This window comes from Phlebotomus argentipes, unplaced genomic scaffold (assembly GCF_947086385.1).
Source record: "Phlebotomus argentipes unplaced genomic scaffold, Phlebotomus argentipes genome assembly scaffold_18, whole genome shotgun sequence".
In the NCBI taxonomy this organism is placed as follows: Eukaryota; Metazoa; Arthropoda; class Insecta; order Diptera; family Psychodidae; genus Phlebotomus; species Phlebotomus argentipes.
The window spans coordinates 10,297,241-10,324,484 of record NW_026776177.1 but is presented as its reverse complement, the minus strand read 5'-3'; the positions used below and the strand labels follow the sequence as shown (position 1 = coordinate 10,324,484).

Here is a 27,244-nt window from a genome sequence, read left to right as displayed (position 1 = left end):
AAAATATAGTTGAAACATCCAATACCATTATAAGAGAGCAAGACTATAACATAACAATTTGTTGGGTCCCGGGCCATATAGGGGTTGAAGGCAATGAAATGGCTGACAAAGCAGCCAAAGAAGCTAATGATCTTAACACTGAATATAAAGTGCCTTATTTAGACGTAAGAAATGTTGTTAAAAGTAAACTAAAAGATAGATGGAATGTATTATGGAGTAATCTAGAAAATAACAAGATGTTTAAGATCAAAACCAATGTAAACAAATACACAACTGTAAATAGAAGCAATAGGAAAGAAGAGACTATTTTAACTAGACTTAGGATTGGTCATACTGGTATTACACATAATTCAATATTCACCAAAACATACCCAACAAAATGTTGTGACGTAGATTTAAGTGTTCAACATATACTAATAGATTGCATAAGGTTCCGTAGTATAAGAGGAGAGATGAAATTAAAGGACAAAATAGAAAATTTACTGGATGACGACGAGGATGAAGTACTGAAAACATTGAAATTTATTGATAAGATAGGTTTAAGTAGAGAAATATAAGAATAAGTTATAAGTTATAAGTAGTTATAATGTTAATGTACAGATGGCGATACCTTCTATTAGAAGACGTCAAATAAAGAATAAGAAGAAAATATACAAACATGTCAAGTAGTCAGGATTTTGATCAGAAAATCCTCATAAAAGAGGAAATAAGATCGAAAGGAGATGAAGTGTGTCGTTTGTGTGTTGGGAAGTCTTTCGAATACTCCTCAGTATTTTTGGATAATCTCCATGAATCTCTCAAAGTGTGTCTGGGAGTCTCGGTGAGTTACTGGCGGTTTTCCCTATTTTTCCGCTCTTTCCCCTAATAATTCTTCATCTTCCAGATCCAGGAATCGGATAACTGGCCAAAATACATTTGCCGACAATGTCTGGACATGGCTAAACTATGTGTGAAGTTTGTTGGCACGATCCGACAGAGCGAATTGACCCTTCAATCTCTGTACGGAGACTTGCGAGATGTGGAGATAAAGCCTGAAATTGAGATGGTGGATATAAAGACACTGCCAGTTGAGGTGGAAATAGAGAGTGATGGACTGGAGGAGATTACAATGAGTCGCAAGAGATCACTGAGGAGGTCAGGGCAGAAGGAGTCTGTGAAGCCTCCGCCGAAGAAGCGAGGACGCCCTAGAAAGCAGCCAATGCCGGAAATTAAGTGTGAGAGCGACATAAAGCCGTCTTCCCCGGAACCTCCGTCTCCAGTGCTGTTAGACAAGTTGTCTCCGTCTCCTACTTCCCCGCCGACATCACCGTATCTCCAGGAGTCCTCGAGTGACGAGGATGAAGATGAGGATAAGATCCCTGTGAAGGTAGCTAAGAAACGCGGACGTCCTCGCAAAGGGACAGTCATTGCCAAGCGAGAAAACCCGGTGAAACGCATAGATCGACAGTACAATAAAGAACTCGCAGAGGAGAACATCAGGAAGATTGAAGAATTCTTCAAGATGGACTGCAACCTGTGTCAGCAATCCTACACGAAATTGAGAGATTTGCAAGCTCACTATCGCGAGGTGCACAAGAGGAAGGGTTACGTTGTCTGTTGCAATGTGAAGTTTAATCGACCGTCGAAGATTCTACAGCACTTTGATCACCACATGAATCCGGAGGCATTTAAGTGTTCAGACTGCGGGAAGTCTTTCAAGAATAAGTACGGTCTGAGGCTCCACACGGAGAACAGTCATACTCCACCAGAGTTGCACAAGTATAAATGTCCCAACTGCCCGAAGACCTTCATGAGCATGATTCGGTACAAGAAGCACTCCTTTGTGCACGTGACAGACGCTGAGAAGAGCCACATTTGTCCTCACTGCAGCAAAGCGTTCGCCTTTAAGGCCAATTTGCAGATTCACATTCGGCAGATGCATGAGGAAGTGGCGTATCACGTGTGTGAAATTTGTGCGAAAATGTTTAAGAATAAGGATGTCTTCTTGCGCCATCAGAAGATACACACTGGAGAGAAGATCGAGAAGCTTCCTTGTCCAGTGTGTGGAAATTCCTTCAAGTACAAGGCTCAGCTGAAGCTCCACATGAAGCGACATAACGACTCTGGACAGGTGTTCAGGTGTCATCTATGCAATAAGGAATCGCCCAATAGTTTGGCTCTGCATGAACATATCAAGTATGTCCATGTGCGTGAGAGGAAGCACAAGTGTAATCTTTGCAGTAGCGCTTTCAAGACACCTATTGGGCTCAGGGAACACATGGCCACTCACACTTCCAGCCAGATCCTCTACACTTGCCTCTTCTGTCCCAAGCAATTCAACAGCAACGCCAACAAGTACGTGCACCAGAAGAGGAAGCATCCTGTTGAGTACGAGGCGATGAAGCAGAAGAAAACTTTCGAAAATCTTTGTGACATGGAAACAAACAATTAGAGAAAGACAATTTGGTAATTTATTACAACTGAAGATGTACGTTTTTTTCACACAATTTAAAATAAAATCGTTTTAATCACTGCAAACAAGACAATCTCAATTTCTGATCACGATTTTGGTCAAGATTATAAAGCAATTAGAAACATTTGTGGTATTGCTAGTGTTAACGGGCATTTTATGCCGATTGTGGGCAACGAACTGAACCGAAGGCGGGCATCACAAACTGTCATGGATTTGTAAATAACATTTGGAGAATTTCTATAAAAATGTCTCTGGCCAATCTAGAATTGAAGTGTGAGGTGAAAACTGAGTCAACTGCAGATGAAGAGGAATTGTGCAGATTCTGTGCTCAAGGAGGAAGCCAATATTCATCGATATTCAAAGAGAATCTCAATGAATCTCTGTCTTCATTCCTTGGAATATCCGTGAGTGGAATTGTTGTGGGCAAAATAAGGAATTGCGAGTGGAATTGTACTGATATTTGTCGAATTTCAGGTGCAAGAGTCGGACAATTGGCCGAAATTCATCTGCCAGAAATGCTGGGAAGCTGCGAAAGTGTCTGTGGATTTCATGTCGAGTGTCCGGAGAGCAGAAACCACTTTCCGGACTCTGTTTGGCGAGTTGGCGGAAGCGATAGTAACAAAGCCCGACATTGAATTGATTGATGTGAAGAATTTGCTGATAGATTCTGAGATGGAGGACAATAATTCCGATGAGGTGTCTCCTGAGGAAAGCCCAGAGCCTTTAGAGAAGAGACGTGGGAAACGAAGAAGAGCGACACACATAAAAGATACTGCAAATCCTGCGAAATGTGTGAAAAGGAAACGAGAGTCTGTGAAGAGTGTGAAGGCAAAGGAAGTCCTTGTAAAATGTCGCCGAAGTCCTAGTATTTTGGATGAAGAGGAGCAAAGGATTAAGGAGTTTTTCAAGTTGGAGTGTCGCACTTGCAATGAGAGTTTTGATAAGTTGCGAGACTTCCGAGCTCATGGATTGAAGGTGCACAAGGAGGAGTCCTTTATAATGTGCTGTGATAAGAAGTTGGATAATCGGACAAAGATAGTGACTCATCTCAACAGCCACATTAATCCCAATGCGTTCAAATGTGAAAAATGCGAAAAGTCCTTCCTCACCAAGATGGGCTTGATTAAGCATGAGCTTAACAAGCATGTTCCACCGGAACAGCACATTTACAAGTGCGACAAGTGTCCCAGTACCTTCATGACTCTCTGTCGTGCTAGGACTCACGAGGCGAAGCATATGAATGAGGAGGAGAAGAGATTTAAGTGCCCACAGTGCGAGAAAGCCTACGCCTTCAATGCTATGCTTAAGCAACACATGAGACATGCCCATGATGAGAGCAATAGGCACGTCTGTGAGATTTGCGCTAAGGTCTTCAAGTCGAAGTACACTTATCAGATTCATCTGGAGAATCACATGGATAACGGAACCAGAGATTTCCCATGTCCGATGTGTGGGAAGGCTTTCAAGCGCAAGCGACTGCTGAAGGTTCACGTGGAGCGGCACAATAAGACCGGGGAGATCTTCAAGTGCGACATGTGCGGCAAGGTGTCACCGAACAGAAATGCTCTTAAGAATCACATCGAGTACAGCCATTTGAAGGTGAGGAAGTTCGAATGTAATCTGTGCAGCAGCGCCTTCAAGACGGCGTTGGGACTGAAGGAACATGTGGCCACGCATTCCTCCAGCCAGATCCTCTACACATGCCTCTTCTGTCCTAAACAGTTCAACAGCAACGCCAATAAGTATGTGCACCAGAAGAGGAAGCATCCTGTTGAGTATGAGGCGATGCAAAAATCTAAGGCTGGCAAATAAAATAATTGGCAATGATAAAAAGAATCCCCCTTTGACCCCGACGTGATTTGAACACGCAACCTTCTGATCTGGAGTCAGACGCGCTACCGTTGCGCCACGGAGTCTCGCTATGTACATATAATCGTTTATTCTCACATCGAATGGCAGAGAGCTATTTTCGTCTCAAAAATAGTCTTATATAACTGCGATAAGGAGGAATGTGAGCACTACTGGTGACCCCTGTGATTTGGCATCGACTGTTTATTAACATTCAGCTCAATTGGAATTTGTATTGCTGTGATAAGGATGCGGTGCGTGGATCGATAAGGGATTCAGGAGGAAAAAAAGTTTAAATGAAAAAATGCCTAAGTTTTGGCGTCAAGACATGCCGGAATAGATAATATTTCCCTTTACCGTACTTTAAAAGTTCTACATCAGTTGCATTTTAGGCAAAGAAAATGAAAGTAAAATGATGGATGATGATTTTTCGAAAGTGGTCCCGAGGGAAAATATTTCATAGCTGAATAATGGGATGTTTAAGCCAAGGGAGAGATATAATAGTCAAAGTTTATGGTCAGTCAGGAAATTTCTATTAGCGAATCTACAAGTCAGAATAACTTAGAACGGATTATGATATGGATTATTTAATCTTGAGTACATAAGCACTTCTCTAAACTTGCGTACAGATTTCTAGACGTATTTTTATCTTTGTGAGCTTTGTGGCTTAACATAATGTATAATAATATGATTAGAATAGTTTTTATGTGAAAAATATGGTCTATCGTGTCGCTATTGCGTAAAGGTCTTCGGGATGTTGTTCATGTGCCTTCAATTCTTTGGAAAATATAGGTAGTTTTGATTATATTGCCATGTATTTGTGGAGAGGGAGCGAGAAAACCGTGTATACACTTGGGTCAGGAAAGTTATCAAAAATCATTTACACTGTGCGATTGGGCATTTCTTTCTCAATGATTTCATTGCAAGAGACGTGTTGGGATCTCCTGTGCACTGGAACAGCTCTGCTGGGTGGGATGAGACGAGAATTGAGAGAGGGATCAACTCCGGTCCCGCAATTTCACATTCAGTCGTCATCTGTCCTCTGGTGGGAGCGCAAAGCTTAAAGAGAGAGAGTGGTATCAAAGTTCAGTGATTTTGGCTACAGCAGCCATTCCCAAAGCGTCGCGTTAATTTAATAATGTTCTGTGAAAATCTATAAGAATTTGTCGTGTGTAGAATCTAAAGTAATTTCGCAACTGAACCAAGAGCGTTAAATCAACTTTTTAAGATCAAAGTAATTGGGCTTTACTTAATGCATTATAATAATCAACATTATTGTGACTTAAGTGATGGAGAGAAAAAATGCGTAGAATCTTTTCAGTGTCATTTTTACTGTAATATACTGATAATGAATTTGAGAGGGAGAGACAATGAAGTGAACTGTAAAGTAGAAAAAGCGGTGAAATTTTATTGCATTTAAGCTCACATTGCATGATACACTCTTTGAACTTTGTTCACTTTTTCGATATCATTCGCTCAATGTGTTGTTGGTGGAGGAAAAATGAGCATTACGCGTTAAATCTGCTCCTCTTTGCAGACCCGAGCCTACCAGAATGCCCACGAGGAATGATGTGGAAACAGAGCAACAACTCTATGGACTACCACTGCTCCTGCACACGCTGGTGATTCGTCTCGCCGCCACGCTCCTTGGGCAGTTTCTACTGCACTTGTCGGATCGCGTGCTGTGGACGGTGGAGAATCTGACCTACTGGTCAATTCCACCCCAACGACTGGCTGAATTCGCGAATGCACCTCAAACGCCACTTGTGCGTCCGCTTTCGTGGTGGCTTTTCCTGCCGGGTCTCTTGTGCCTGCGATTTATTCGCAAAAGCTGCAGTGTTGCTCTGTGGTTTGTCGGAATTGAGCCTGTGACCCCCGTCTCGATGGTGAGATAGTGTAGCATAAAGTGTGCGAATGATGTAGAAAAAATGACTGACGCTCTTTTCAGGTCTGCTATGTGCAAGTGCAGAGAAAGAAGATCCAGTCGATAAAGCAAGCCGGAGCGAAAGTGATAAGGAAACGTCGTGAGGAATCAGCAAAGCGCCCCGGTCTTATTCGCGCCATTTGGTACAAGTTGCAGCAAATCTGCTGTCTCGAGTACATCTTCACTGAGAATGGGGAGGTTAAAGTGCTGGAACCAAAGAATCCAGAGGCCAGTGAGAGTGAGGAGAGCTCCGAGGAAGAGACTGAGCTAACTTTTGCTGAATTGTTGGAGAAGTATGCAAGCATGGAGTGTGAAGAAAATGATCCTGACTACATGGTGAGTGGATTTATTGAAAAATTAATACTTGCCTTGCCATGCATAATTCATGGAGCACTGATTTGTAAACTTTGTGTTTACTTCAACAGCCTGAGGAGGAGGAATCAAGCGAATCGTCCGAGGAGAGTGGTGGGGATGAAGGTGATATGATGTTTGGAGAAGACGATGATACACGCAAAGTGCTCAACAGATCCTTCGTGTGCGAACCACGCCAAACCTACACTCGAGGAGATACGCCGCCACTGAAGGGATTCTCCAACTCGCTCCATCCGGGCAATATTCCTCATCAGGACACAACAGGTAAGTGAGGCGATTATCATCTCATTGTTCCAATCATATCTCATTAGTGTGACTTGAATCTAGAGCCTGATCTTGTAGACGCGTTGAACGGAATAACATGGATCATTTATAATGATCTTGAGGATTTGGTACGGATTATTACTGAAAGCAACAACAATATGATGAAATCTCAAGCTGGAAGTACGTGCCATAAAATCTTACTGCCAATATGTGTCGCCTCATCGGGTCATGTCGTCATTAACACACCCTCCTGATGAATGTGTTTTAATTCCTCTTGGTTTTTTGTGTGCTGTTTTGTCGATTTCAGTGCACAACGGCACTCCTGTGGACAGGCGAAAAGGATCAGTGCAGAAGAAAAACAATCAGAAATATCGTGGTGGTGGAACTAATCGTATGAGTATGTGTCCCTCACTGTCTGTGTACCCAATTTTCTGGTCAATAACACAAATTTATGTTTAATAGATATCAAACAGAACAACTATGTTCGCAAAAATCCAGTTATTACTGTTTCTGATACAAATAATGCTGGCGGAAATTTCTTCAATACAATCGATGGTAGCGAAACTGTACATTAATCGTATTTTCCAATTTTTCAAGTATTTCACATAGAAATTGATAACTAAATTGACATTTTTCTCTCTTCCTGTCTCTAGCTGCTACAACTTCGGCGTTTCCTGGAACTGGTAGCTCACCAAAAGCCACTTCACGTGAGTATATTTAGTTGAGCATTTATAAAAGTGTTCTGCTGAATGACTTAATTTCACATATTCTTTCAGCCAAAGAAGTAAAGGCGAAAGAGTCAGACAGGAATCGCGAAATATTCTAATGATGAGTGTTCCAATGATGTAAAGTGTAAAGAGAAAAGTACTGTGTAATAAATTTCTGGCATGCTTTTGGAGATGTATTTGAGAGCTTTTCTGCTGTTGAAAGCTTCCAGACGATAGAATTTGGGAATAGCCGTTTGCGCGCGCATTTCTTATCACTATATTTTGAGAAAGAGACGAGAATGGTTGAACGATAGAGAGAACGAGAGGTCGATAAAGTGGGGAAAATGAATGAATTTCCGTTTACGTCAATTCTCCGAGAAGCAAGCAAAGTTTGCTTCAGCTCCAGAATTTGTGCAAAATCTAATTCTCGCCCTGACATTCAAAATCACATGTACTTTTTTGCCTTAGTATTAATACCACATAATTGTCTGGAGATTGTAGAAGGTCAATACAGAGTCTCGCGTGCGAAAAGGCGCGCAAATCGGTTTCTTTTTTTTTTGAGAGCACAAAGAATGATTTGTTCATTTTGTCTTCCTTGTATGAGAGAGTGTTATAACAGAGCTTTATGATTTTTTTTGACACTTACTAAAAATGCGTAAAAGTTAAAATTAAATCATCAAACACGCGGTGTTTTGCAATGGTGAGCTAATTTGTGCTCTCACACCGACACTCTCTGTGGCTTATCCCTCCCTGTAAGTCTCTCTTGGCCGTTCTGTGTGCTTCGAGAGAGGCGAGAACCACTGGCAGAGCGAGAGAAGTCAGTGTCAGAGGTAGAATCGTCGGGGAAACATGATTCTCAACTCTGTGGAATTATTTTTCACTTAGAAAGTTCATTTAGATGATAACAAATAGGAGGACTTTCCGCGAATTTCCCTTCAAACTCCTTTGTTGAACTATCAAAATGTGTCTCTCTGTCTACTATTCTGTGATTTTGCGTTAGATTTAGTGAGTTTAGTGTAGAGTGAGCTGTGTTGTGAAGCACTTGAGGTATGCTCATATTCTTTTCATCGAGTCAAATGGAAATATTGGGCCTCTTTTCTCGCTTTTTTCCCGAAATTCTCCTCAAGAGCTCTCACTCAATATGAGAATGGATGTGAATTTCACCCCCAAAAAGAAGAATGTGTAGGAAATGGTGTGGCCAGAAAGTCAATAAGCCGAGGAATTCCGTGTGTGACACATTTTTTTCCTATCTCAATATTCTCGCACAATTATATGTACATATTACGTTCCATTTTTGGGTGAGCGTTCGTGAAAATTGTGCTTCCAACGCATGTGTTTATTTTGATAGTGGTATAAGAGATCATATTGGATAAGATTAGAGCATTTTTCATGCTCTCCCCAGGCAGTAAAACCACCTTTTGCATAATTGGGCCATTTTATGAAAAAGTAATTGAAAGAAGGAGCCACTTTTCCCGCTTCTTCGACACATTCAAAGATGGTGTGCGAAAATTGCGATGAGAATGTGGTAATTGATTTACTGTTCACTTCTTTTTTTTGCCTTGTCACACGACGCTTTTCGATAGATTATCGATTTAATTCAATAACTTAATGAACAAATAACATCTAATGTACGTGAGGAGTCACTAATCCACTTTCCCGCCCGCTAAATTAAGTAATACACCTGTTATCTGTTTGTTAATGAAAAGCCGTGCTGTACATATGCCAAAGAATAATTACACCTGCCATAAGCATAAACCTTCAACCACCATAAGTATATGTATATTTGTCAAATATTGTGGCATGAAATTGTAACCCTTCTGTGAGAAATTGAGATTTAATTGTACTATTTGATGACACATTTTGGTAATTCATACAATTTATCGATGAACGGTCAAGAAAGCGAAGCTAATGTTTACCAAACAATCTTAATTTATGAACGATAACAAAAAAAAACCATTTTTGCATGATTACCACACAATCTGACCATGATTTTATTGCTCTTACTGGCTTGGGGTGTGTCATTTCACGTAAAGTTGTTGACTTTCACTCGAAAGGCTTTTCTCTTCGACTGAAAATCTATCATTGAAAATATTCTAATAATAGTCTGTGTAACTTCAACAGGTAAACTGAATAGTTACACGAAATAAATTGAAGTTCACAAAAATAAATGGCTCTATAAGCTCTATAAGATTGAGATACGCTAAGTTTATGTACTCGAGACATAAGAATAATATATGCTTGTAGGAAATATGTAAATGTAAAGTGCGAAGTAAAATTGAAGAATAATACCTGCAAATTCTACTCCATCTGCGTAGAGTCCCGTTGAGGGTATTTAGCTAATCTCACAGGCAGGATCTGGCATCGCATGTTGAATTTACGTGAAAAACTTCAGTTAATTATTAGTCACACTCTTGAAGGGGTGTGAGAATACATAGTATTCCGCATATATCTGGTTTACATGGCTGACTTACTGAAAATTGCAATTTTTTTCAACAACTCAAATCAATACGTGAACGAACTCAATTCATATGCAATTGATATTGTGGCTGATATTCCAATGACAACAAGCTCGAGCAAATTTGCTGTCTGCATATTAAAATGCAATTTATTGGCACTATCTAGGCATGATTGGGTCGATTATCCCACATTAGTGACTATTTGGTTATTGTTAGAAGTTCTGAACGAAATTAATTGCATCGCACGCACATTTTGTATGGTGAAATTGCATGTGAATTGCATGAAATCTAGAGGGAAAAATCTGAAAATTTGCGGTCCCCATGGAAGCATTTAAATGTTGTATATGACAAGAGGGAAAATCATAAATATCATCTCGTGAGGTAATATTTTCACTCCATTGATTTAGGTTTTATAACAAAGGTCATTTCATTTATAAGGTATATTAACCTTTATTACTTTTTATTTTCGGAGAAAAATGTAACTCAATTGAATTCATCTTGCCAGAGAATCAAATGAAAATATTGCTTTAGAAAAATTAAATCGATGGGTTATTAATGACTTCACAAAGACATTAGAGCAATTAAGCCATTTCAGCGTCTTTGGGTGATTTGTAAGTACCGCCCACTCGAGAATCCCGCCCTTTTCAACTTACGCGTTTCATCCTAAAACTCCTTACTTTCTTACTTTGCCATGAGCTTCTTGGAAGCTATTGTCAGAGAATATTTGGGCTCGTGAACTTTTATTGATCGTATCTCCAAAATATGCCTTTTAAAAAAGTAGAATTTTTTCCTTTATATTCAGGTATTTCATCCTTATAATTTTAATATTCTTGAATGAGATGAAAAGGAAAGTCTAATCTAAAAGTTGGTGAAACGAAACAATAGATTGGTACAGTTTCAATCAAATTATTTTGATTGTATATGTAGGTTACACGAATTTCTTTTAAGAATTTCATTTTAAGATTTAATTTACGGGAAATATCGATTCATTCTCCGACACAGTGAAGAAGAGGTCAAAAGATAGGCATATGAATGAGAGGATTATTTGAGATGTAGTCTCTCTTGCAGGGCACATTTAATGGTACTTATGAGAGGAAAGCTGTCTGTAGAAATGTATTGAATTCGGCGCTGTATGTCCTTGGATATGGCTGATTCCTCAAGTACAGGAAGTAAGCAGAAAATCCTTACAAAATAATCGCTGTTCAGCAATTTTCACGAATGTTCTCATTTTACAGAAAAGTCCCGACTTAATCAGGAAGCAAAATGTTCATACTTGGGCAAACATCTCAGCAAATCCGCCTCGGAGTTGAGTTGCCGAGACTGCAGTGTGGATTCACCATCAGGATCGCCGCACAGAACGCGCAGCATTGCGAATCCGGCGGTGTCTGGAGTACTGCAAAAAACCCATGGATTCTTTAGCACTTTGAGGAATCGTCTGGGACGGGGACGCAGCAAAGAAAGAGGTCGTCGTTCGCCCCAGGACGGAGACATTGTTGAACACCGCGAAAGCACGGATTATGCCGCGGATAACAGCTCTGACCACAGCAGTTCACACACTCCACTGACTCAGTCTCCGCGGCATCGGGCTACCACTATCGGAGAATCTCCACTCACGCGCGCGGAGGTTTCGGCATCGAAGGAGGGCATTCTCAAGGGATTCCTGGACAAGGGGAGAGACAGTGAGGCGAACACGAACAAAGAGTACAACTTGGAGTTTCTGCAGACGGATGAGGCGCAGAAGAAGAGGGAAAGCGCTCTGAGACAGCATGCATTCTTTCAGCTTCGTGTCCATCTTCACGGTGGCCGGGATCTTGTCGCAATGGACAAGAATGGTGAGTAATATTATTATATTTGCATTGATTTCGAAATGAAGGAATTGAATTGTTGTATTTTTTGTGACTCTTCAGGAACCAGTGATCCGTATGTGAAGTTCAAAGTTGGAGGCAGGCTTCTGTACAAGTCCAAGACGGTTCATCGGGAGTTGAATCCGCTGTGGGATGAGACTTTCTTAGTGCCCATAGAAGATCCGTTCCAACCTATTAATATCAAGGTGTTTGATTACGACTGGGGTCTCCAGGACGACTTTATGGGCTCAGCGCAGCTCGACTTGACTACCGTTGAGCTGTGTCGAGCGCAAGATATCGTCTTGAAGCTGGAGGATTCCTCCAGGTCTGGTCGCACGTTGGGCGAGATCAAATTAACCATCACATTGTGGCCGCGCACGCAAGAGGATAAAGAGCAGGTGAGATCGATTAGCCACACTGCCTCCTCTGCACTCTCTGAATTTGATAACAGATTAGATTGAAGTGGGTGTTGATGGAGCAGCCATAGACACCTTCAGTCAAAGTGATAAATAATTATCACAGCGATGGTAGACGCGCGATGGACACGGGAGAAACACTAAAATACATATTTTGAGCCAGGCAAGGTATTTGCGTGACTGTAGAGCATTCTAATTCGAGTTTTTGTACACCTTTACAACATTACATACATATATATTTATTTACAAGCCATATGTAAATTGAACATTCACGATTACTTAAAAATTCATAGTGTTTCCCGGCATAATGACAAAGGAGGGAAAATTTTTATGGCCCTTTCACCCTCATTCTCAGTTATGTTCGTATTAAAAAATGTTTTATGTATTTACTTTACGGTTGTTTGTGATACTCTCTATGAGTGATTGGGATTCTTTATTGATGATAACTGCAAAATTCACCACAGCATGAGTTGATCCAGAGTCGACAAATATCCAAGACTTTGACGTCGAACTTTCAATGAAAACTTTTCCCTTATCACTGATAAAACATTAATTATTCATTGTCTGTCTGTTCTATGGCATTAAAGGACAAGAGTAATTGGATGAGAGTTGAATTGTATCGCAGGTCTTCTGACGTCAGATCGACCTTTCTGTTATATGGGTATAGAAATGATTACCTGGATTGGCTCATGCTGTGTATTTGTATGAAAATATTATCTTTCTTGACGTTTTTCTAGACTATTTTATGTGAATCATCGCTATTAATATTATGCAAAATTACTAGAGCGTGACCTATATCAATTCTCCTGAAAATCAATATTATTAGTATTTTCAGCGCCATCCCAAGCTTGCCGATGCCTCGAAGAGACTCAAGTCCCAGATATGGAGCTCTGTCGTGACGATTGTCCTTGTGGAGGCGCGTGGACTTCCACCGGATCCGGAAGGGAGTTTAAGTGAACCTTATGTTAAGTTTAGGTAAGAAAATGTGATTCAATCCGGAGGGATTTTCCTTAATTCTTTCTTTTTTCTTTTTCTCTCTACAGACTAGGCAATGAGAAATACAAGAGTAAGAACTCATGGCGATCCCGATGGCTTGAGCAGTTCGATCTGCATCTGTTCGACGAGGAGCAGAACCTGGAGGTGTCTGTGTGGCGACGCAATGCCCAGCTAGGCAAGTGCACAATCGACTTACGAAGTCTTCCGCGGGAGCGCACGCACGGCATGTGGCAGGCGCTGGAAGAGTCCGCCGGTGAGGTGTTCCTCCTCCTGACAATCAGTGGCACCACCGCATCTGAGACAATAACCGATTTGACATCGTACAAGGAAGATCCGCGAGAACGTGCCACGCTGGAGAAGCGCTACCATTGGCACAGGTGCTTCCAGAATGTGCGCGATGTCGGTCACCTGACCGTGAAGATTTTTGGTGCCACGGGCCTGGCGGCAGCGGACTTGGGCGGAAAGTCAGACCCCTTCTGCGTCCTTGAGTTGATCAACGCGAGACTCCAGACACAAACAGAGTACAAAACATTAACGCCAAATTGGAATAAGATTTTCACATTGTGAGTACCTCGAAAGTTTTCTGTTATGTCCTTTTATTTGACTTTCCCGTAAAATTGCAGTAATGTTAAGGATATGACATCTGTGCTGGAGGTGACAGTCTTCGATGAGGATCGCGATCACAAAGTGGAGTTTCTCGGAAAGCTGGCCATACCGCTGCTCCGCATCCGGAATGGGGAGAAGCGCTGGTATGCACTGAAGGATAAGAAGCTTTTCACGAGGGCCAAAGGTGTCTCTCCGCAAATTCTGATGGAGTTAACTGTGGTCTGGAGTCCTCTGAGGGCGGCCATAAGAGCCCTTGAGCCGCGAGAAGAGAAGCTGGTGCAGCAAGAGGCCAAATTCAAGCGACAAATTTTCCTGCGGAACGTCTCGCGCATCAAGGAGGAGATAATGTACGTTCTGGACTGCGGTCGATGGATTCAAAGCTGCTTCGAGTGGGAGCATCCAATGAGATCATTCTTTGCTCTCATCTTTTGGATTTGTGGATGCATTTGGTTCGATGTGTCCACCATTCCTTTCATCATGCTGCTGTTCCTGCTGAAGAATTGGTTCGTCAAGTGGCTCACTGGGCCATCGTCGCACACTGTTGCCGATGAGTATGATATGACCAGTGACGATGAAGATGATGATGACAAGGAAAAAGAGGAGAAGAAGACAATTAAGGAGCGTCTTCAGGCAATTCAGGAAGTCTCGCAAACCGTGCAGAATACCATTGGGTATCTGGCGTCACTTGGAGAGAGTGTCAAGAAGTAAGGAATGCTGAACGAATACTTTCTTTGGAATTAAAAGATTAATGAGTGTTTTCTCCCTTGCAGCACTTTCAATTTTTCCGTCCCAGAATTGAGTTGGTTGGCCGCTATTCTTCTTTTTCTGGCTGCTATGGTCCTCCACTTTGTCCCCATGAGGGTGATTTTGTTGCTTTGGGGCATTATCAAATTCACCAGACGTCTAGTAAGACCACATAGTGTTCCTAACAACGAAGTTCTCGATTTGCTGTCTCGCATTCCCGATGATGATGAACTTGTGAGTGTCTTTCTTAATATATCAAAGTCCCAATTGAATTTATCACTGTCTCTTCTGTCATGCACAGATAATGTACCGCGAATTGACGACACACTCAACACCGGAAATGGCGAGGAGAGACCCTAGGAAGAAGATGAAGGCTGCTTGAATTGCGATTGTTGCTTAGGAAATTTGTGGCGGAGATTTTCAAGATGCTTGAGAAAACCACAGCAAATTTTGTGATTTTTCATTGTACCCTCCAAAAAAGACAGATTCTATTATGTTCTTTATCAGAATGCTGCAACACACAAAAACACCCTCGAAACAATCAATATCCAGATATCAAATGTTAATGAAGGAAGTCAAGAAAAAGAAATAGAAAAATTAGAATGAGAGAATATCAGTAATATTTTGTAACAATGAAATTTAGTGCTTTTCAAGAGAGTGACAAATATTTTTCGTTACACTTGTACATATAAGAGAAATTAGCTAGGTTTTATCCAAATTGAATTATTTCTATTCATTATGTGATGATGCACCAAGAAACAACATTCCTCACATTGTAAATGGGATTATCGAGTTTGGGATGGTTCAATTATGACACCATTGTTCAATTATCTTATGAAGATCAATTAACAATATTTAAATAATCTAAATGGCTTTTATGACATTTTCTTCCAAGAAAGGATGTTAATTGCAAGAATTTAACGAGTTTCTGCAAATAATTAAACTACTATCTCTCTAGATATAAGCTGATAAACTGATGAAAGCTTTTCTCTTCGAATATGACAAGATATTGCAAGATATAGGAAAAGAAATTCCCATCTGTTACAAACTTCAACAGTATAGCTAGTGAAATCAGCTTTCTTCGAAAGATTTTATAATATTATTCGCTCATCTAAATGTGAAGTAACTAAAGGCAAGGCTCTATTTATCTGCAAATGGAAGGTATTTTTGTCCCTTTACAAAATCTACCATCAGTTTTAGGCAGAATAATTATATTGTTGAATTATTCTATATTTGAGAATAATGTTCCAAATGGTGTACTTTTTATGAATGAGAAGTGTTTTACATCATATTCACCGTCATTTCGCATAATTTTAACATTTTTCATACAATTTTGACGCATTTTGTGATTATGCAGAATAATAGTAAAATAACGGAAATTATTTGAAAGGTTGCATGGTGTTTTTTTATACGACTTCGCTGCAACTTCACAGTGGTCGAATCATGCCACCCGCAAAATCCGCGTCATCTCGTCGCGTCAGTCGGCCATTGAGTTTGCTTCGGTGAAGACGTGTGAGTTTTCCAACCAGCACAATTTAATAGTTTGGTGAATTGGCCAATAAATTCAATCGGAGTGTTCAGTGATCCACAGTGAGCATCACTTGCTACCCACACTGCGACTCGCCCTTGCAAATCGCGTTGTATTTTCCTGCCAGAAAATTCTCGCGGGGCGCGCCGAAAAAATAACCACACGAAGCCATTGAAATTTCTAATTTCTCCTCGAAAATGACTTTCTACACGCTCAAGAATAGCTCAATCATGTGTTAATTAGTACCACGGCATCTTATCTGTGTCAGTTCGAACGCTGGTGTAATCGAGTTGGGGCCAGGATCCCCGTATCAGATGCCAACGAATCAAGGTTATCAGAAAGTGTCCACGGAAGCGCCCATGGCGGACTCGTCGAGAATAGCCTCAAGGAGCTCCTCGCAGCAGCTCATGCCCCCGGACACGGCCAGCGTGTCGGCGTCCCTGGAGTCTGGGGAACAGGACAAGGTCCAGTCGCCCTATCAGTACCACGGCTTGCGGTCCATCGGGAGGCGGGAGTGGTTCACGGTCTCGGTGCTGTGCTTCGTAAACCTCATCAACTACATGGACAGATTCACAATAGCCGGTAAGACTCTCAAGGCAGCGCAGAGGCAGTGAAAGCTGCCGGAGGAAGAGATTCTTGCCTGTGTTAACACTCATCACGAGGTCTTGCGTGTGCAATGTGTCCAATCAATTAACGGCACAGCGGCAACAGAGGAGGATTTTCCTGTTCTGACTCTTGAGAATTCGCGAAACACATCTTAAATTGACTGCGATAGTGCTCAAATTTCATTACCTAAGCGCATTTTTACATGAGGTATTTCAAAATACTCGCGAATATTGAGGGAAGAACGCAAGTAATGTTCAGTTTGAACTTGAAGACACGTTGCGATATAAATACATCTGTGGTGGAGTGAGATTTTTCGCCAGGAACGCACACATTAAGAGAGAAAAAACACAGAGTTTTCTACAAGTATAGGCGATAAAGAGAGGCGCCAAATGGGTGTAAAATGACGTACGGTGTTGGGAATACATTGGAAATCAGGCGATATTCACTCGTCACACTGTTGCATCATCGCAATAATTATTTTGCGATGATTGTTTACTTCTCTGGGAAGCTGAGCAACGCGCAGAAGAATGTGTGGTACGACCAGAACAGATAATTCTGATAATTAAAATAACAAACAGTATTGCGAAATCCGGCAGTTTTTGGGGTTTGGACTACTAATTGGGCTAGGGGTCGAATGGAAAAGTATTTTGTGGCATGATTATCGTTCAAGGTGGTCACAATATCATATCATTTTCATTCCTTTGCAAAATGTTGAGTCACATTATTGGTTAGAGAAAATAGAAGAGGATTGTCTAATACAGAGTACTTAAAAGGTGTGAATAGGACATTAAGATGAGTGACCGACACTTTGCCAGCGTCTTGAGGAGAATTTCAATGAATCATTCACTGTTCACGCGGGTTTTCTTGCCTCCTCTGATAAGTGTAATCATGAGACGAGGCAGCTGATGTGCGAACAACACACTGTCATCAGCTAATATGCGGCTTTTTTCAGCTATATTTAGCCTATGTCTGTGACTATATCGTATTTGGCGGTAATAGTAAAATTTGTTTACAACACTTTTACTATATCGCAGACACGGCACGGAGATTAGAGGAGGACTGACAATGCCAGATAAAACTCCTGCGACAAAAACTTCGTCTCTAGTCAATGAAAAATTGTAGAGTTAACCCATTTCTGCACGCTTGACGGTACATCATGACTTTCAAATGCTTTATATAATCTCTCAGCGAAGCTTTCTGTCTGATCCATTTGACCAAAATTGCCACCGAAATATATCTTCCGACTTCCGCACGAGGAAAAAATCAAGCTTTCACCTGTCCAATGAATTAAAATCTGGCCATACTTTGTGGGCTGAGAAATCACGTGGCGTGCAGAGAAATGCTGTGTTGACTTTGAAGTTCAGCCAGAAAAATTGCATAATAGCTTTTTTTTTACTATCTTTAATTGCCTATCGGTGCATCGAGTGGTGTTTGACCAATATAATTGCAAAATGAAATCATGTGCAACAAAATGATGTCATGCCCCAGAAATTGGTGTTTGAGAATTCAATAATAATAATAATAATAAATAATGATGGGGAAATATTGGGAGGAATATAGTTGCAAAAAAGATCTCGATATATAATGTGTGAAGAAAGAATTCCGAATCTTGAGTTGAAAAGCTCATTCCTGTGCACACGTCAGCAACACTTACATTTCTCTGCGGAGTTGTGTCGAAAGTGGTGAATTTTGCAATGATATTTTTTTCCACGTAATTTGCAAATTCTTTTGAAATTAATATAAACATAGGTATGTAATGTTGAAGAATATTGTATAACATAAATAGACATTTTAAACACAGAACAAAACTAAGGCGTTCGCTCGAGTTTTGGAAAGTAATTGCAAATCATGGTAAATTTGTCTTTTTCAGTAGTCAGTAAGTCAGGAAGCAAATTCTTATTTTAGCATATTGTGAAGTTCTGGACATTTCTTTAAATTTATACATTAAATCGATCGCTTAAAGAAGCGCGCTTTGTTGGTCATATAAAATTTCAAATTACTTTACTAATGTAATGAATGAATATTAATTGAAAGGTCAAAGCGAAATACTTTTCACCTTCTAATGTTTCTATTCTGAAAGTCTTATTAACTCTTTAGTATTTAAAGAGTGGGCAAAGGTGTGGGTCAATTGGGAAGTGTGAATATATGTTTGAGAATTTGTCTTAGCATTGATTTGTGGCAAAGCAGGGTTGAGTGGATGTTAAGCATATTTGTATTTCGTACAAGTGGCGATAAGATGTGCTTAAGAAATGCCTAGTAGTAAATATTGCATTCACGTCGCCACACAGTTTGCATGCAGACAGCAAATTCGTGTCTAGTGGAATTCTCATCTGATGATCAGAGTGTTGGAAAGCCCGAATCTTCTCATGTTCAGTGTGTCCAGTGAACCTGTCGCCCAAACGATGACACATCTGAAAATTTGTTGGATGAAGGTGTTATAAGAAAAAAACTAGTATGGAGGAGTGGATTGTAAAAATACCATATAGAAATGCGGTATTGTTTACCCACTGAAATGCCACATCAATGCATTCGATTCACACGTAGGTTGAAGACGCGATGGGGAAAATTTGCCGCCGACTGGCGAAGAAATGCGCTGTTGTATACGCGCGCTGAAATGTAGGAATCGTACGACGAAAAGCAGCCAATCGGCGGAATGGGTGTGAGACCCACAGAGTTGCATGAATAAGCGGAGTCGTGGAAGAAATAAAAAAGTAGGACGCGGTAGTGTTGGTAATGCCATTTTCAATGTATTAATTTCATTAATGTTGAACCGAAGGCAAGAGAGATGGAGAGTGAAACTCGATGACGCGCCGCAATGAGTGTGCAAAGAGAGGCGTATGGCCACCGAAAAATCGGGAAAGTCATATTTCCGAGCAAGGTTGCAAAGTGGTGGTGGTGGTGTTTAATTAAGCGCGCCTGTGGGAAACACACGATTTAATCCAATTAGATTCAATTCCTGGGCCAATCAATCGCAAATATTGGCCGGGCTTGATGAGGAGGGCGAATGCAGTAAATGGAAAGAAATTGGCTGGAAGTGATTTTATTATTACTGAATTAGTCTCACTGATAAGACACACAATCACATGGTCAAGGGGTTAAGTGAACGCGGAGAATCATTGATACAATTGAAGGGAGGTCAATAGATTTAACTGATTGCATTATTGAATTACCCATGCAATGAGCGAAGAGTGTGAAATTTTATTAATGAAATATGATTATTATGTATCATGGGAAGAATATTTCCGAACAGTTACGTGGCTTAAATGTGTGATGGTGTTGGTAGGCTCGTGAAGATTCATTGAAAGAGCTTATATTTTTAGAATATCAATGTGTTCATATAGTTTTTGATATTTCAAGGCAGCACAAGGACTTTGAGCGGTGGCATGATAATCGAGTATTGGTCGAAAGACTCGAAAGATCATTTCTAAAGCGGGTTTTTAGAGCATCTCGCCTTAGGAAATTAAAAATTGCATCGATTTTTTTGCTCTTGTGCAACTCTTGTTGTCTCTGACCGACCAATTATGGTGTTATACAAGTCTTCTGACATGAAAGAATCTAGAGAGAGAGTCAAGGCGAAATAAACGCAACGGGTTTTTCAGTGCTCGATCAGCACTAAATTCTATTTTTTAACTCTTCCAAAACAACATTAAGTGGCAAAGTGATGTTGAAGGTATGTCTCAATAAATAAGATGATGACTTCTTTCTCCAGTGCACTTTGGGCACACAAATAGACGTGAAGTGGAGGCGTGAATGGATGCCTTCAAATTAAGATTGACATGCACTCAATTTCCTCAGAATTCCTCTCAATCAAGACAAAGTAAACAGGAGTGTTTAGAGTTTAGAATAGGGGAGGAACGGTCTGAGAAAAAGACACATTATAGAAGTTATAAGAAAGGATCGCGAGGATTTCAAGAGTATCTGCACTCTTTTATTATTATCTCCTGTGTTAATCCAAATATTTTTTTAAAGACTAAACATATTCACTACTTCTTTATGACACATCTCGCGTATGCATATCAACAATGGGCGAAACAGCTGTCTGAGTGGAAATTCCCTTTCTGATCCTAATTAATGAGTTTCATATATTTTGGAATAAAAGCATTCGAGCGTGTTTTGACAGAGGGTGTCTGAAGTTTTTAGAAAAGCCAGCGAGACGCACACACACACTTCTGAGTTAAAAGGCATATTTCTCTCTTAAAACAGTTATAGAACAGCATTCATTTATTAATTACAAACTTCAGTTAATTGCATAATTTGCGAACTTCTCATGAGGTCAACTGTAATAGCGCTAAAATATCACTTTTAAAGTAGAATATTTGGTCAATTGCCGTATGGATAGGAGAGACTGAAATGATTTCTCAGTCAGAAATTACATTTTGTGGCCTGAGTGAGGGAGAATCGAAAGAGTCATTACAAGTTGGGCTGTGTGTTGATAAAAATAGATTATATGCGCGAAACACCGCACAAATTGTCGAATATAGAAAGGTCTTACATAACATTTGTTATCTGTATCCACTTTCAGGTGTACTGACGGATATACAGCAGCATTTTGACATCAGGGATGACCAGAGTGGACTCCTGCAGACGGCATTTGTGCTGTCGTACATGATATGCGCTCCTATATTTGGATATTTGGGTGATCGCTACTCGCGGCGATGGATCATGGCTTTGGGGGTGGCGCTCTGGAGTGGCACGACACTTTTAGGGTCTTTCATGAATCAGTATGGGTGGTTCCTCACATTCCGCGCACTCGTTGGCATCGGCGAGGCCAGCTATAGCACAATTGCGCCCACAATCATCTCAGATCTCTTCATCTCTGACATGAGATCGAAGATGCTGGCCTTCTTTTACTTTGCCATCCCCGTTGGATCGGGATTAGGGTTAGTGTAGCGCAAGATTGAGTGTCAATTGCCAATTTTTGCTGACGATCTGCTGTCTCTGCTTTAGGTATATCATTGGATCTGAGACTGCTAAGCTGATGGGAACGTGGCGGTGGGCTCTGAGGGTGACACCCATCTTGGGAGCTGTGGCTGTGGTGATGATCTGGCTGTGCAAGGAGCCTCAGCGTGGTCAGAGTGAGGGATCTCACAATCTCGTTGTCACTTCCTACCGTGAGGATCTGAAGGATATCGTGAAGAATCCGTCATTCATGCTCTCCACGGCGGGCTTCACGTGCGTCTCATTTGTGGCTGGAGCTCTGGCTTGGTGGGGGCCCACCTTCATGCACTTTGGCATTCAACTTCAACCGGGAAATGAAGATATCTCGCTGTCAAGGTAAGATTATTTAATCAAGTTGATAGCTAGTCTTTTTTATTTGCTAAATTGTCGTTATCAAAAGTGTGGCCTATCGATTTGGGATTGTGGCCATGATGGCGGGACTCTTTGGAGTTCCTCTGGGATCTTACTTGGCACAGCGAATACGACCACGAGATGCCACGTGTGATCCGAAGATATGTGCTGTGGGTCTCTTGATTTCAGCTCCTTTCGTCTATTTCGCACTGATTGTGGCCAAATTCAGTACAACCTGGACATTTGTTCTGGTTTTCTTTGCCATGGTGTCGCTGAATTTGTGCTGGTCGATTGTGGCTGATATCCTGCTGGTAAGAGATTGAGAGGATTGGCCAGGGGATATCAGTGAAGGAAGAAAAATGGGCTTAGAGTGTGAAATGATTGTTTGAGAATCTCACAGACTGATCAATTTTTTTCTTTTCTCTCTGTTTTATAATTGCAGTGTCTCATTTATGTTCGGTGGCGTGGCCCTTCTGTCAGGAGCCATTGGTGTTCCATTGGGATCGTATTTGTCACAAGTATTTAAGAAGCGTTATCCACGATGTGATCCCATTATTTGTGCCTTAGGATTGCTAATTAGTGTACCACTGATTGCTGCGGCGATGATTGTGGTGTCTTCCAGCACAGCGTGGGCTGTTACGCTTATATTTTTCGCTGAATTGGCTTTGAATCTTAATTGGGCAATTGTCGCAGATATACTATTGGTAAGAAAGGATATTTTACAGCATCTTTCATGCCTTCCTTTCCCACTTTCTGTTCATACATCTTCTCTCATTTCCCCTTGCAATGATTATTGTTGTTCTATAAGTGGGGGAAATGAGAGAAGTTTGTGCCTCTTTTCCTTAAAAAAAAAAAACACTCAAGTAACCTTGCTAGAATGTGGCTTTTTTCTATGTGACTGTGTGTCTCTCCTTGGAGGAGAGGCTAGTCGAATATGGGTTTGATATTTCTGTACAAAATTACTCTTTTTATTCGTCTTAATATGTAACTTTTTCCCTTGAAACATCACACACGAAGTAGCGAAAAAAAGAAGTTGTATTTTCTTCGACAATTGCCCAATGATCGGGTTCAGAAGTCGATTTGAAATTGAAAAAAAATGGTAGTGTTAAATTCACAAAAGAGAAAGCTACTTTTAGTCACTGTGTGCCATCTATTAGTTAAAAGACTTGACTTGTGTGCAGAGACTCAAACCCAACATTTCAAAAATCTTATTTCTCTCCTTCACTGATAACACTCGAGTCCACCCCTCCTAAATGCTCCTTATTTTTTGTCATTTCACCCAGTAATATACTTTCTCTCTCTCCTCGACAGTATGTTGTTATGCCTACAAGACGATCAACAGCAGAAGCTTTTCAAATACTTGTGTCTCACGCACTTGGCGACGCTGGAAGCCCGTATCTTGTGGGAGTGGTGAGTTAATGCTGTGCCTCAGCATCAGTGGCATTATCTAATTGCGCCGTGTCTCTCTTGCAGATATCTGAAGCGGTAAAATCACTGAGACGCACAGAAATTGCAACGGCGCTTCATGAGGAAATAATTGAAGCGAGTGGGAACAATAGCACAATTGCTTTTGAATCAATTGATGATTCCAAAGAAACGAAATTCGTGGCTCTTCAGTATGCCTTGTTCGCCACGTGTGTGGTGGAGGTTTTGGGGGCTGTTTTCTTCCTTATAACATCTTTCTACGTGACGAGAGATCGCGAGAGGGCAAAGAGAGCTATAGCAGGTGAGATTTGATACATCTTCTCATATTCATTTGGCATTGCTTATCATTCTCCTCATCACTCTTTTCTGCAAATTTCCTCTACAACTCTCGCAGGTTGCCAAATAGAAATGAGCGAAAGTTCATCAAATTCATGCAATTAGCAGGTGCTTTAAGTTATTTTGCTGTGCTTTTACTGTCTTTGTCTTTTGCATGCGTTTTCTGTTATGCTTCTCATCTCATTCTTTTATTGCTTTTTTTTGGCCATCATATTGATGGGTGGATATTTCTTCACGGTGACTAATTGTGCGATTCACTGTCTTTCAGATGGCTCAATTGAGGAGATTCAACATCAGGATGCCGATCGGACGAGTAGTAGTAGTGTTAATTCCTAAAATTTATTTATACTCTCATCTATTTATCAGCATTGGACAAATTGTCTAGCTTCAACGTAATTTCACGTGTAGTCAAATACACAAATAACAAGGAAAAGACTTTATTGTATAGAGAAAAGAGATCGTTTTATGCGATAAAATTAGGTATTCTTTTTAGCAATTGTGTGTCAATTGGCCTCGTTTTCAAAATTCACATTAATTCCACGAAAAAGTTCGGTCAATCTGACCATCAACAAGTAATGTTGACGAAGGCGAAAGCTTCTGCAATCAAAATCTCATAACTTCCGCTTATCCTAAGGGAGATAGTTAATCACGATCGACGATGAAGAGTCCCGTGTGAGTGTTAAGTCATCAGCTGAATGGCTTGGAGTGGAAAAGGACCAAGACAAGATAATGTCAAATGGAGAGAAGAAAAAATTCCTGCGAATGATCAAAGTAGAACTACAATAATTCTAGTCTTGTTTTACTTTGAGAAATGATAATGCTTTTGTTTATAAAAGATGGAGAGAAAGAACAATAGAGGATGATGTAATAATGATAAAGACTGCCTTATTAGATTAATTGTATAATATTAATTTTGTCTAGCATGAAAATAGGCACGATGATATCACATGATTTTTTAATAATTATCACATAGAAGACAACCAAAAACTCTCCTCGAAATTGTTTCCTTCCCTAATTGCTAAGGAGTAAAATTTAGTAATAAATTATTTTCTGTATTGAGAAAATATGAAAAATGGTAGTGGCTTAATTGCGATTGACTTGAAATTTGGAGAAAAAAAAAATTGTGTTGGCTCATTAGGTGGAAGATCAATGTCGATCGGTGTTCTCGTCGATCCTAATGGGTTAATATGGTTGACTTTAGAAATGAGAAATACTATATAGCAGAAATATGCAAGAGTGAATGTTTTATCAATCTAGTTGTTTGAGAAATTTGTAAAATACGTTAAATATAATGGATTTTTATAATAAATCTGCGTAAATCATAATTTCTGTATCTTCAGTTTTTTGTTTACACTTTCCCAAACAACTTCTCTAAATTCACGAATTACTGCATCTCGTGCTTCTTTACATTATTTATGTTTTTCAGCATGGTCCGTCTGGTCAAAACAATAGGAATTTTCCGGCCATCTTTTGAGGTTATGCGAAGTGTCATCGTGCCATAATGCTTTGTGACAGCGCGTACTATAATTTTGGGACACGTCTATAAAAGAATTTGCGGAGAGGCGAAGTTCAGTCGATTGTGAAGCGCTGCGGGAAGAAGTTGTGTCGCGTGAAACTTTGAGAGCAGAGTGCAAAAAGGAATACAAAATGGTGGACAAGATCGAGATGAGTTTGGATGATATCATCAAGTCGACGAAGGGGATGGGCCTGGGGCGTCGCCGAGGCACTGGCCGAGTGGCCACTGGCCGCCGTGGCGGCGCCACTGGTGGGGCATTCACGCCGAGACAGCGTCCCCGCGGAGGGGCCGCTGGTGGCGTGCGTGGCGTCCGGAAGGGACGCATCACAGTTGGTGTTTCACGTGCAAACGGACGATTCCCGAGGGTAAGCACACTGGAGTCCGCACGTCGGTGGCGAGCTGTCGATTTGACTGGAATCTCTGGTGGTCCGGAGGGTGGCTGAAAACTTCACAGGACAATATTTTGTGCGTGTTGCATTTTTTGCCATTGTGCTGTGCTTCACAGGTTTACACACGAGTTTCTTCCCTTGTAAAGCCATATTTTAGGGGCATATCACGGCAAATGTATGGTAGACGAAGTCCTTGGTTTCTCTGTGCCTCTTTTCATGCCTCTGACGATGCCCAAATATGCCTGACGAGACGGAAAAGTGCCACGAAAGTGAGAAGTGTGCAGCGCACAAGGGCATTTCTTGCCACTTCCGGAGACATATTGTGTCGAAATAATCTCACAAATCCCCTCCTCGCGATATTTGCCCTGGGCAGCAAGCGATAACCTTTGGGTTGACCCCACGGACGACCACCTGAGCATCCTCGAAATTGTAACAGCCACTCTGTCATCATCTTTTTCATCCGGGACGAATGAAGAGACAATGAGAGAGACACCACGAGCAGGAGCTCACATTTTTTGAGAGAGAGAAAGAGAGGGAGAAAATTGACAGTGGCAGCCACAAAATTCGACCATCTTCTACCTTATCTTAGGGCGATGTTAACAGCGCTTGGAAGCACGATATGTTCGAGGGAGGAAAGAGGAAATTGCTCAGGAGCGCGGGCAATGCAACGGCAAAACTTCTGGTCGGCAACTTGGATTATGGCGTCTCCGAATCGGATATCAATGAGTTATTCGCGGACTTTGGACCACTGAAGAGTGCATCTGTTCACTATGATCGCTCCGGACGATCACTTGGTAAGTTCCCTGTGTGGCTTTTCCTGTGTCTGTCACCGAGAGATTGACGGCGTTTCTTCTGCTTTCAGGCACAGCGGATGTCGTCTTCGAGAGGCGTGGGGACGCAGTGAAGGCCATGAAGCAGTACAACGGAGTTCCACTCGATGGGCGACCCATGAACATCCAGCTGGCCACATCTGATGTACCCACAGTGTCGCCCGCGGCGAACAGAGCTCCAAGATTTCCCGCAGGACCGCGTGCAGCTCCCCAAAGGCCTCAGAGTGAGTAATTTAAATCTTGTCGCTTTTTGAGCACCTCCTAAATGCCCTTCAGATTAGTTTTCAACGGTATTTAAACGATACTCATTAAATGGTATTCATTTCGTACTCATTCATGCCCAATTAAACCATTTGTAGGTGAACTTTCTCTCTTAATTGCCAATTTAGCAAGCCTCAACTCATGTCGTGTTTCTGTTGTCTTACAGGGAGAAATGTGGGCAACAACTCTGGCGGCGGAGGCCCTCGTCGAGGTGGCGGACGCACTGCCCGGCCGCCGGCACCAACAGCTGAGCAACTCGATGCAGAGCTGGACGCCTATGTTAAGGACATGAAGTAATCACACCACAACTCAAAGGATTTATTATGAAGAAGATTTAGACTAATCCAAGAATATTTGTAATATTATAAGATATGATTTTCTTTGTCAGGACTGATGTTGTAATTTCAGTCTCAGAATTCATACAGATTTTCTATT

The 27,244-nt window shown here is 41.2% G+C and overlaps 5 protein-coding genes and 1 non-coding gene across 13 annotated transcripts; 5 read left to right on the top strand and 1 right to left on the bottom strand.

Annotated features, from left to right (window-relative positions):
- The first annotated feature begins 726 nt into the window (after positions 1–726).
- On the top strand, positions 727–4,310 carry LOC132259140 (transcription factor grauzone-like). Its single transcript, XM_059756692.1, has 4 exons — positions 727–820; positions 884–2,428; positions 2,608–2,856; positions 2,927–4,310. The coding sequence occupies exons 2-4, from the start codon at positions 935–937 to the stop codon at positions 4,262–4,264; spliced, it is 3,081 nt and encodes a 1,026-aa protein (XP_059612675.1). The 5' UTR covers positions 727–820; positions 884–934; the 3' UTR covers positions 4,265–4,310.
- Positions 4,297–4,368, bottom strand: Trnaw-cca (transfer RNA tryptophan (anticodon CCA)). The gene has a single exon. It is a non-coding gene; the product is annotated as a tRNA-Trp (tRNA).
- A 740-nt stretch (positions 4,369–5,108) lies between these two features.
- Positions 5,109–7,764, top strand: LOC132259410 (uncharacterized). 4 transcript variants are annotated; one of them, XM_059757036.1, is made up of 8 exons: positions 5,109–5,534; positions 5,838–6,186; positions 6,249–6,560; positions 6,650–6,860; positions 7,168–7,257; positions 7,323–7,426; positions 7,514–7,567; positions 7,637–7,764. In XM_059757036.1, the coding sequence occupies exons 2-8, from the start codon at positions 5,854–5,856 to the stop codon at positions 7,646–7,648; spliced, it is 1,116 nt and encodes a 371-aa protein (XP_059613019.1). In that variant the 5' UTR covers positions 5,109–5,534; positions 5,838–5,853; the 3' UTR covers positions 7,649–7,764. The 4 variants fall into 4 exon arrangements, with proteins under 4 accessions (XP_059613019.1, XP_059613018.1, XP_059613020.1 ...); XM_059757035.1 differs by having other exon boundaries at positions 5,110–5,534; positions 7,323–7,415; XM_059757037.1 differs by lacking the exons at positions 7,168–7,257; positions 7,323–7,426 and adding an exon at positions 6,924–7,040 and having other exon boundaries at positions 5,111–5,534.
- Positions 7,765–8,394: 630 nt separating this feature from the next.
- Positions 8,395–16,011, top strand: LOC132260389 (multiple C2 and transmembrane domain-containing protein). 3 transcript variants are annotated; one of them, XM_059758459.1, is made up of 9 exons: positions 8,395–8,614; positions 11,092–11,192; positions 11,259–11,855; positions 11,931–12,265; positions 13,119–13,258; positions 13,327–13,842; positions 13,903–14,589; positions 14,656–14,863; positions 14,931–16,011. In XM_059758459.1, exons 2-9 carry the CDS (start codon positions 11,156–11,158, stop codon positions 15,009–15,011), a joined length of 2,601 nt encoding a protein of 866 aa, XP_059614442.1. In that variant the 5' UTR covers positions 8,395–8,614; positions 11,092–11,155; the 3' UTR covers positions 15,012–16,011. The 3 variants fall into 3 exon arrangements, with proteins under 3 accessions (XP_059614442.1, XP_059614440.1, XP_059614441.1); XM_059758457.1 differs by having other exon boundaries at positions 13,110–13,258; XM_059758458.1 differs by having other exon boundaries at positions 11,080–11,192; positions 13,110–13,258.
- Positions 16,012–16,114: 103 nt separating this feature from the next.
- LOC132260107 (protein spinster) lies at positions 16,115–25,146 on the top strand. Of its 3 annotated transcripts, XM_059758044.1 has the most exons (8): positions 16,115–16,739; positions 21,286–21,643; positions 21,711–22,037; positions 22,495–22,756; positions 23,364–23,462; positions 23,526–23,778; positions 23,872–23,921; positions 24,082–25,146. In XM_059758044.1, exons 1-7 carry the CDS (start codon positions 16,472–16,474, stop codon positions 23,916–23,918), a joined length of 1,614 nt encoding a protein of 537 aa, XP_059614027.1. In that variant the 5' UTR covers positions 16,115–16,471; the 3' UTR covers positions 23,919–23,921; positions 24,082–25,146. The 3 variants fall into 3 exon arrangements, with proteins under 3 accessions (XP_059614027.1, XP_059614025.1, XP_059614026.1); XM_059758042.1 differs by lacking the exon at positions 23,872–23,921; XM_059758043.1 differs by lacking the exons at positions 22,495–22,756; positions 23,872–23,921 and adding an exon at positions 22,102–22,363.
- A 217-nt stretch (positions 25,147–25,363) lies between these two features.
- Positions 25,364–27,114, top strand: LOC132261126 (THO complex subunit 4-A). Its single transcript, XM_059759697.1, has 4 exons — positions 25,364–25,694; positions 26,308–26,512; positions 26,581–26,772; positions 26,976–27,114. Exons 1-4 carry the CDS (start codon positions 25,461–25,463, stop codon positions 27,104–27,106), a joined length of 762 nt encoding a protein of 253 aa, XP_059615680.1. The 5' UTR covers positions 25,364–25,460; the 3' UTR covers positions 27,107–27,114.
- The last annotated feature ends 130 nt before the right edge of the window (positions 27,115–27,244 follow it).

Bases quoted from the DNA above. Each gene is read 5' to 3' on its own strand.
- LOC132259140 (XM_059756692.1), top strand. From the start codon at position 935: ATGGCTAAACTATGTGTGAAGTTTGTTGGCACGATCCGACAGAGCGAA. The intron at 2,429-2,607 runs TAGAGAAAGACA...TAACGGGCATTT, and splicing joins GTGACATGGAAACAAACAAT to TATGCCGATTGTGGGCAACG. The intron at 2,857-2,926 runs GTGAGTGGAATT...GTCGAATTTCAG, and splicing joins CTTCATTCCTTGGAATATCC to GTGCAAGAGTCGGACAATTG.
- LOC132260107 (XM_059758042.1), top strand. From the start codon at position 16,472: ATGCCAACGAATCAAGGTTATCAGAAAGTGTCCACGGAAGCGCCCATG. The intron at 22,757-23,363 runs GTAAGAAAGGAT...TCTCCTCGACAG, and splicing joins TTGTCGCAGATATACTATTG to TATGTTGTTATGCCTACAAG. The intron at 23,463-23,525 runs GTGAGTTAATGC...TCTCTCTTGCAG, and splicing joins GCCCGTATCTTGTGGGAGTG to ATATCTGAAGCGGTAAAATC.
- LOC132259410 (XM_059757035.1), top strand. From the start codon at position 5,854: ATGCCCACGAGGAATGATGTGGAAACAGAGCAACAACTCTATGGACTA. The intron at 6,187-6,248 runs GTGAGATAGTGT...CGCTCTTTTCAG, and splicing joins CTGTGACCCCCGTCTCGATG to GTCTGCTATGTGCAAGTGCA. The intron at 7,568-7,636 runs GTGAGTATATTT...ATATTCTTTCAG, and splicing joins CTCACCAAAAGCCACTTCAC to CCAAAGAAGTAAAGGCGAAA.
- LOC132261126 (XM_059759697.1), top strand. From the start codon at position 25,461: ATGGTGGACAAGATCGAGATGAGTTTGGATGATATCATCAAGTCGACG. The intron at 26,513-26,580 runs GTAAGTTCCCTG...TTCTGCTTTCAG, and splicing joins TCGCTCCGGACGATCACTTG to GCACAGCGGATGTCGTCTTC. The intron at 26,773-26,975 runs GTGAGTAATTTA...GTTGTCTTACAG, and splicing joins AGCTCCCCAAAGGCCTCAGA to GGAGAAATGTGGGCAACAAC.
- LOC132260389 (XM_059758457.1), top strand. From the start codon at position 11,156: ATGTCCTTGGATATGGCTGATTCCTCAAGTACAGGAA. The intron at 11,193-11,258 runs GTAAGCAGAAAA...CTCATTTTACAG, and splicing joins TGATTCCTCAAGTACAGGAA to AAAAGTCCCGACTTAATCAG. The intron at 12,266-13,109 runs GTGAGATCGATT...CAATATTATTAG, and splicing joins CGCAAGAGGATAAAGAGCAG to TATTTTCAGCGCCATCCCAA.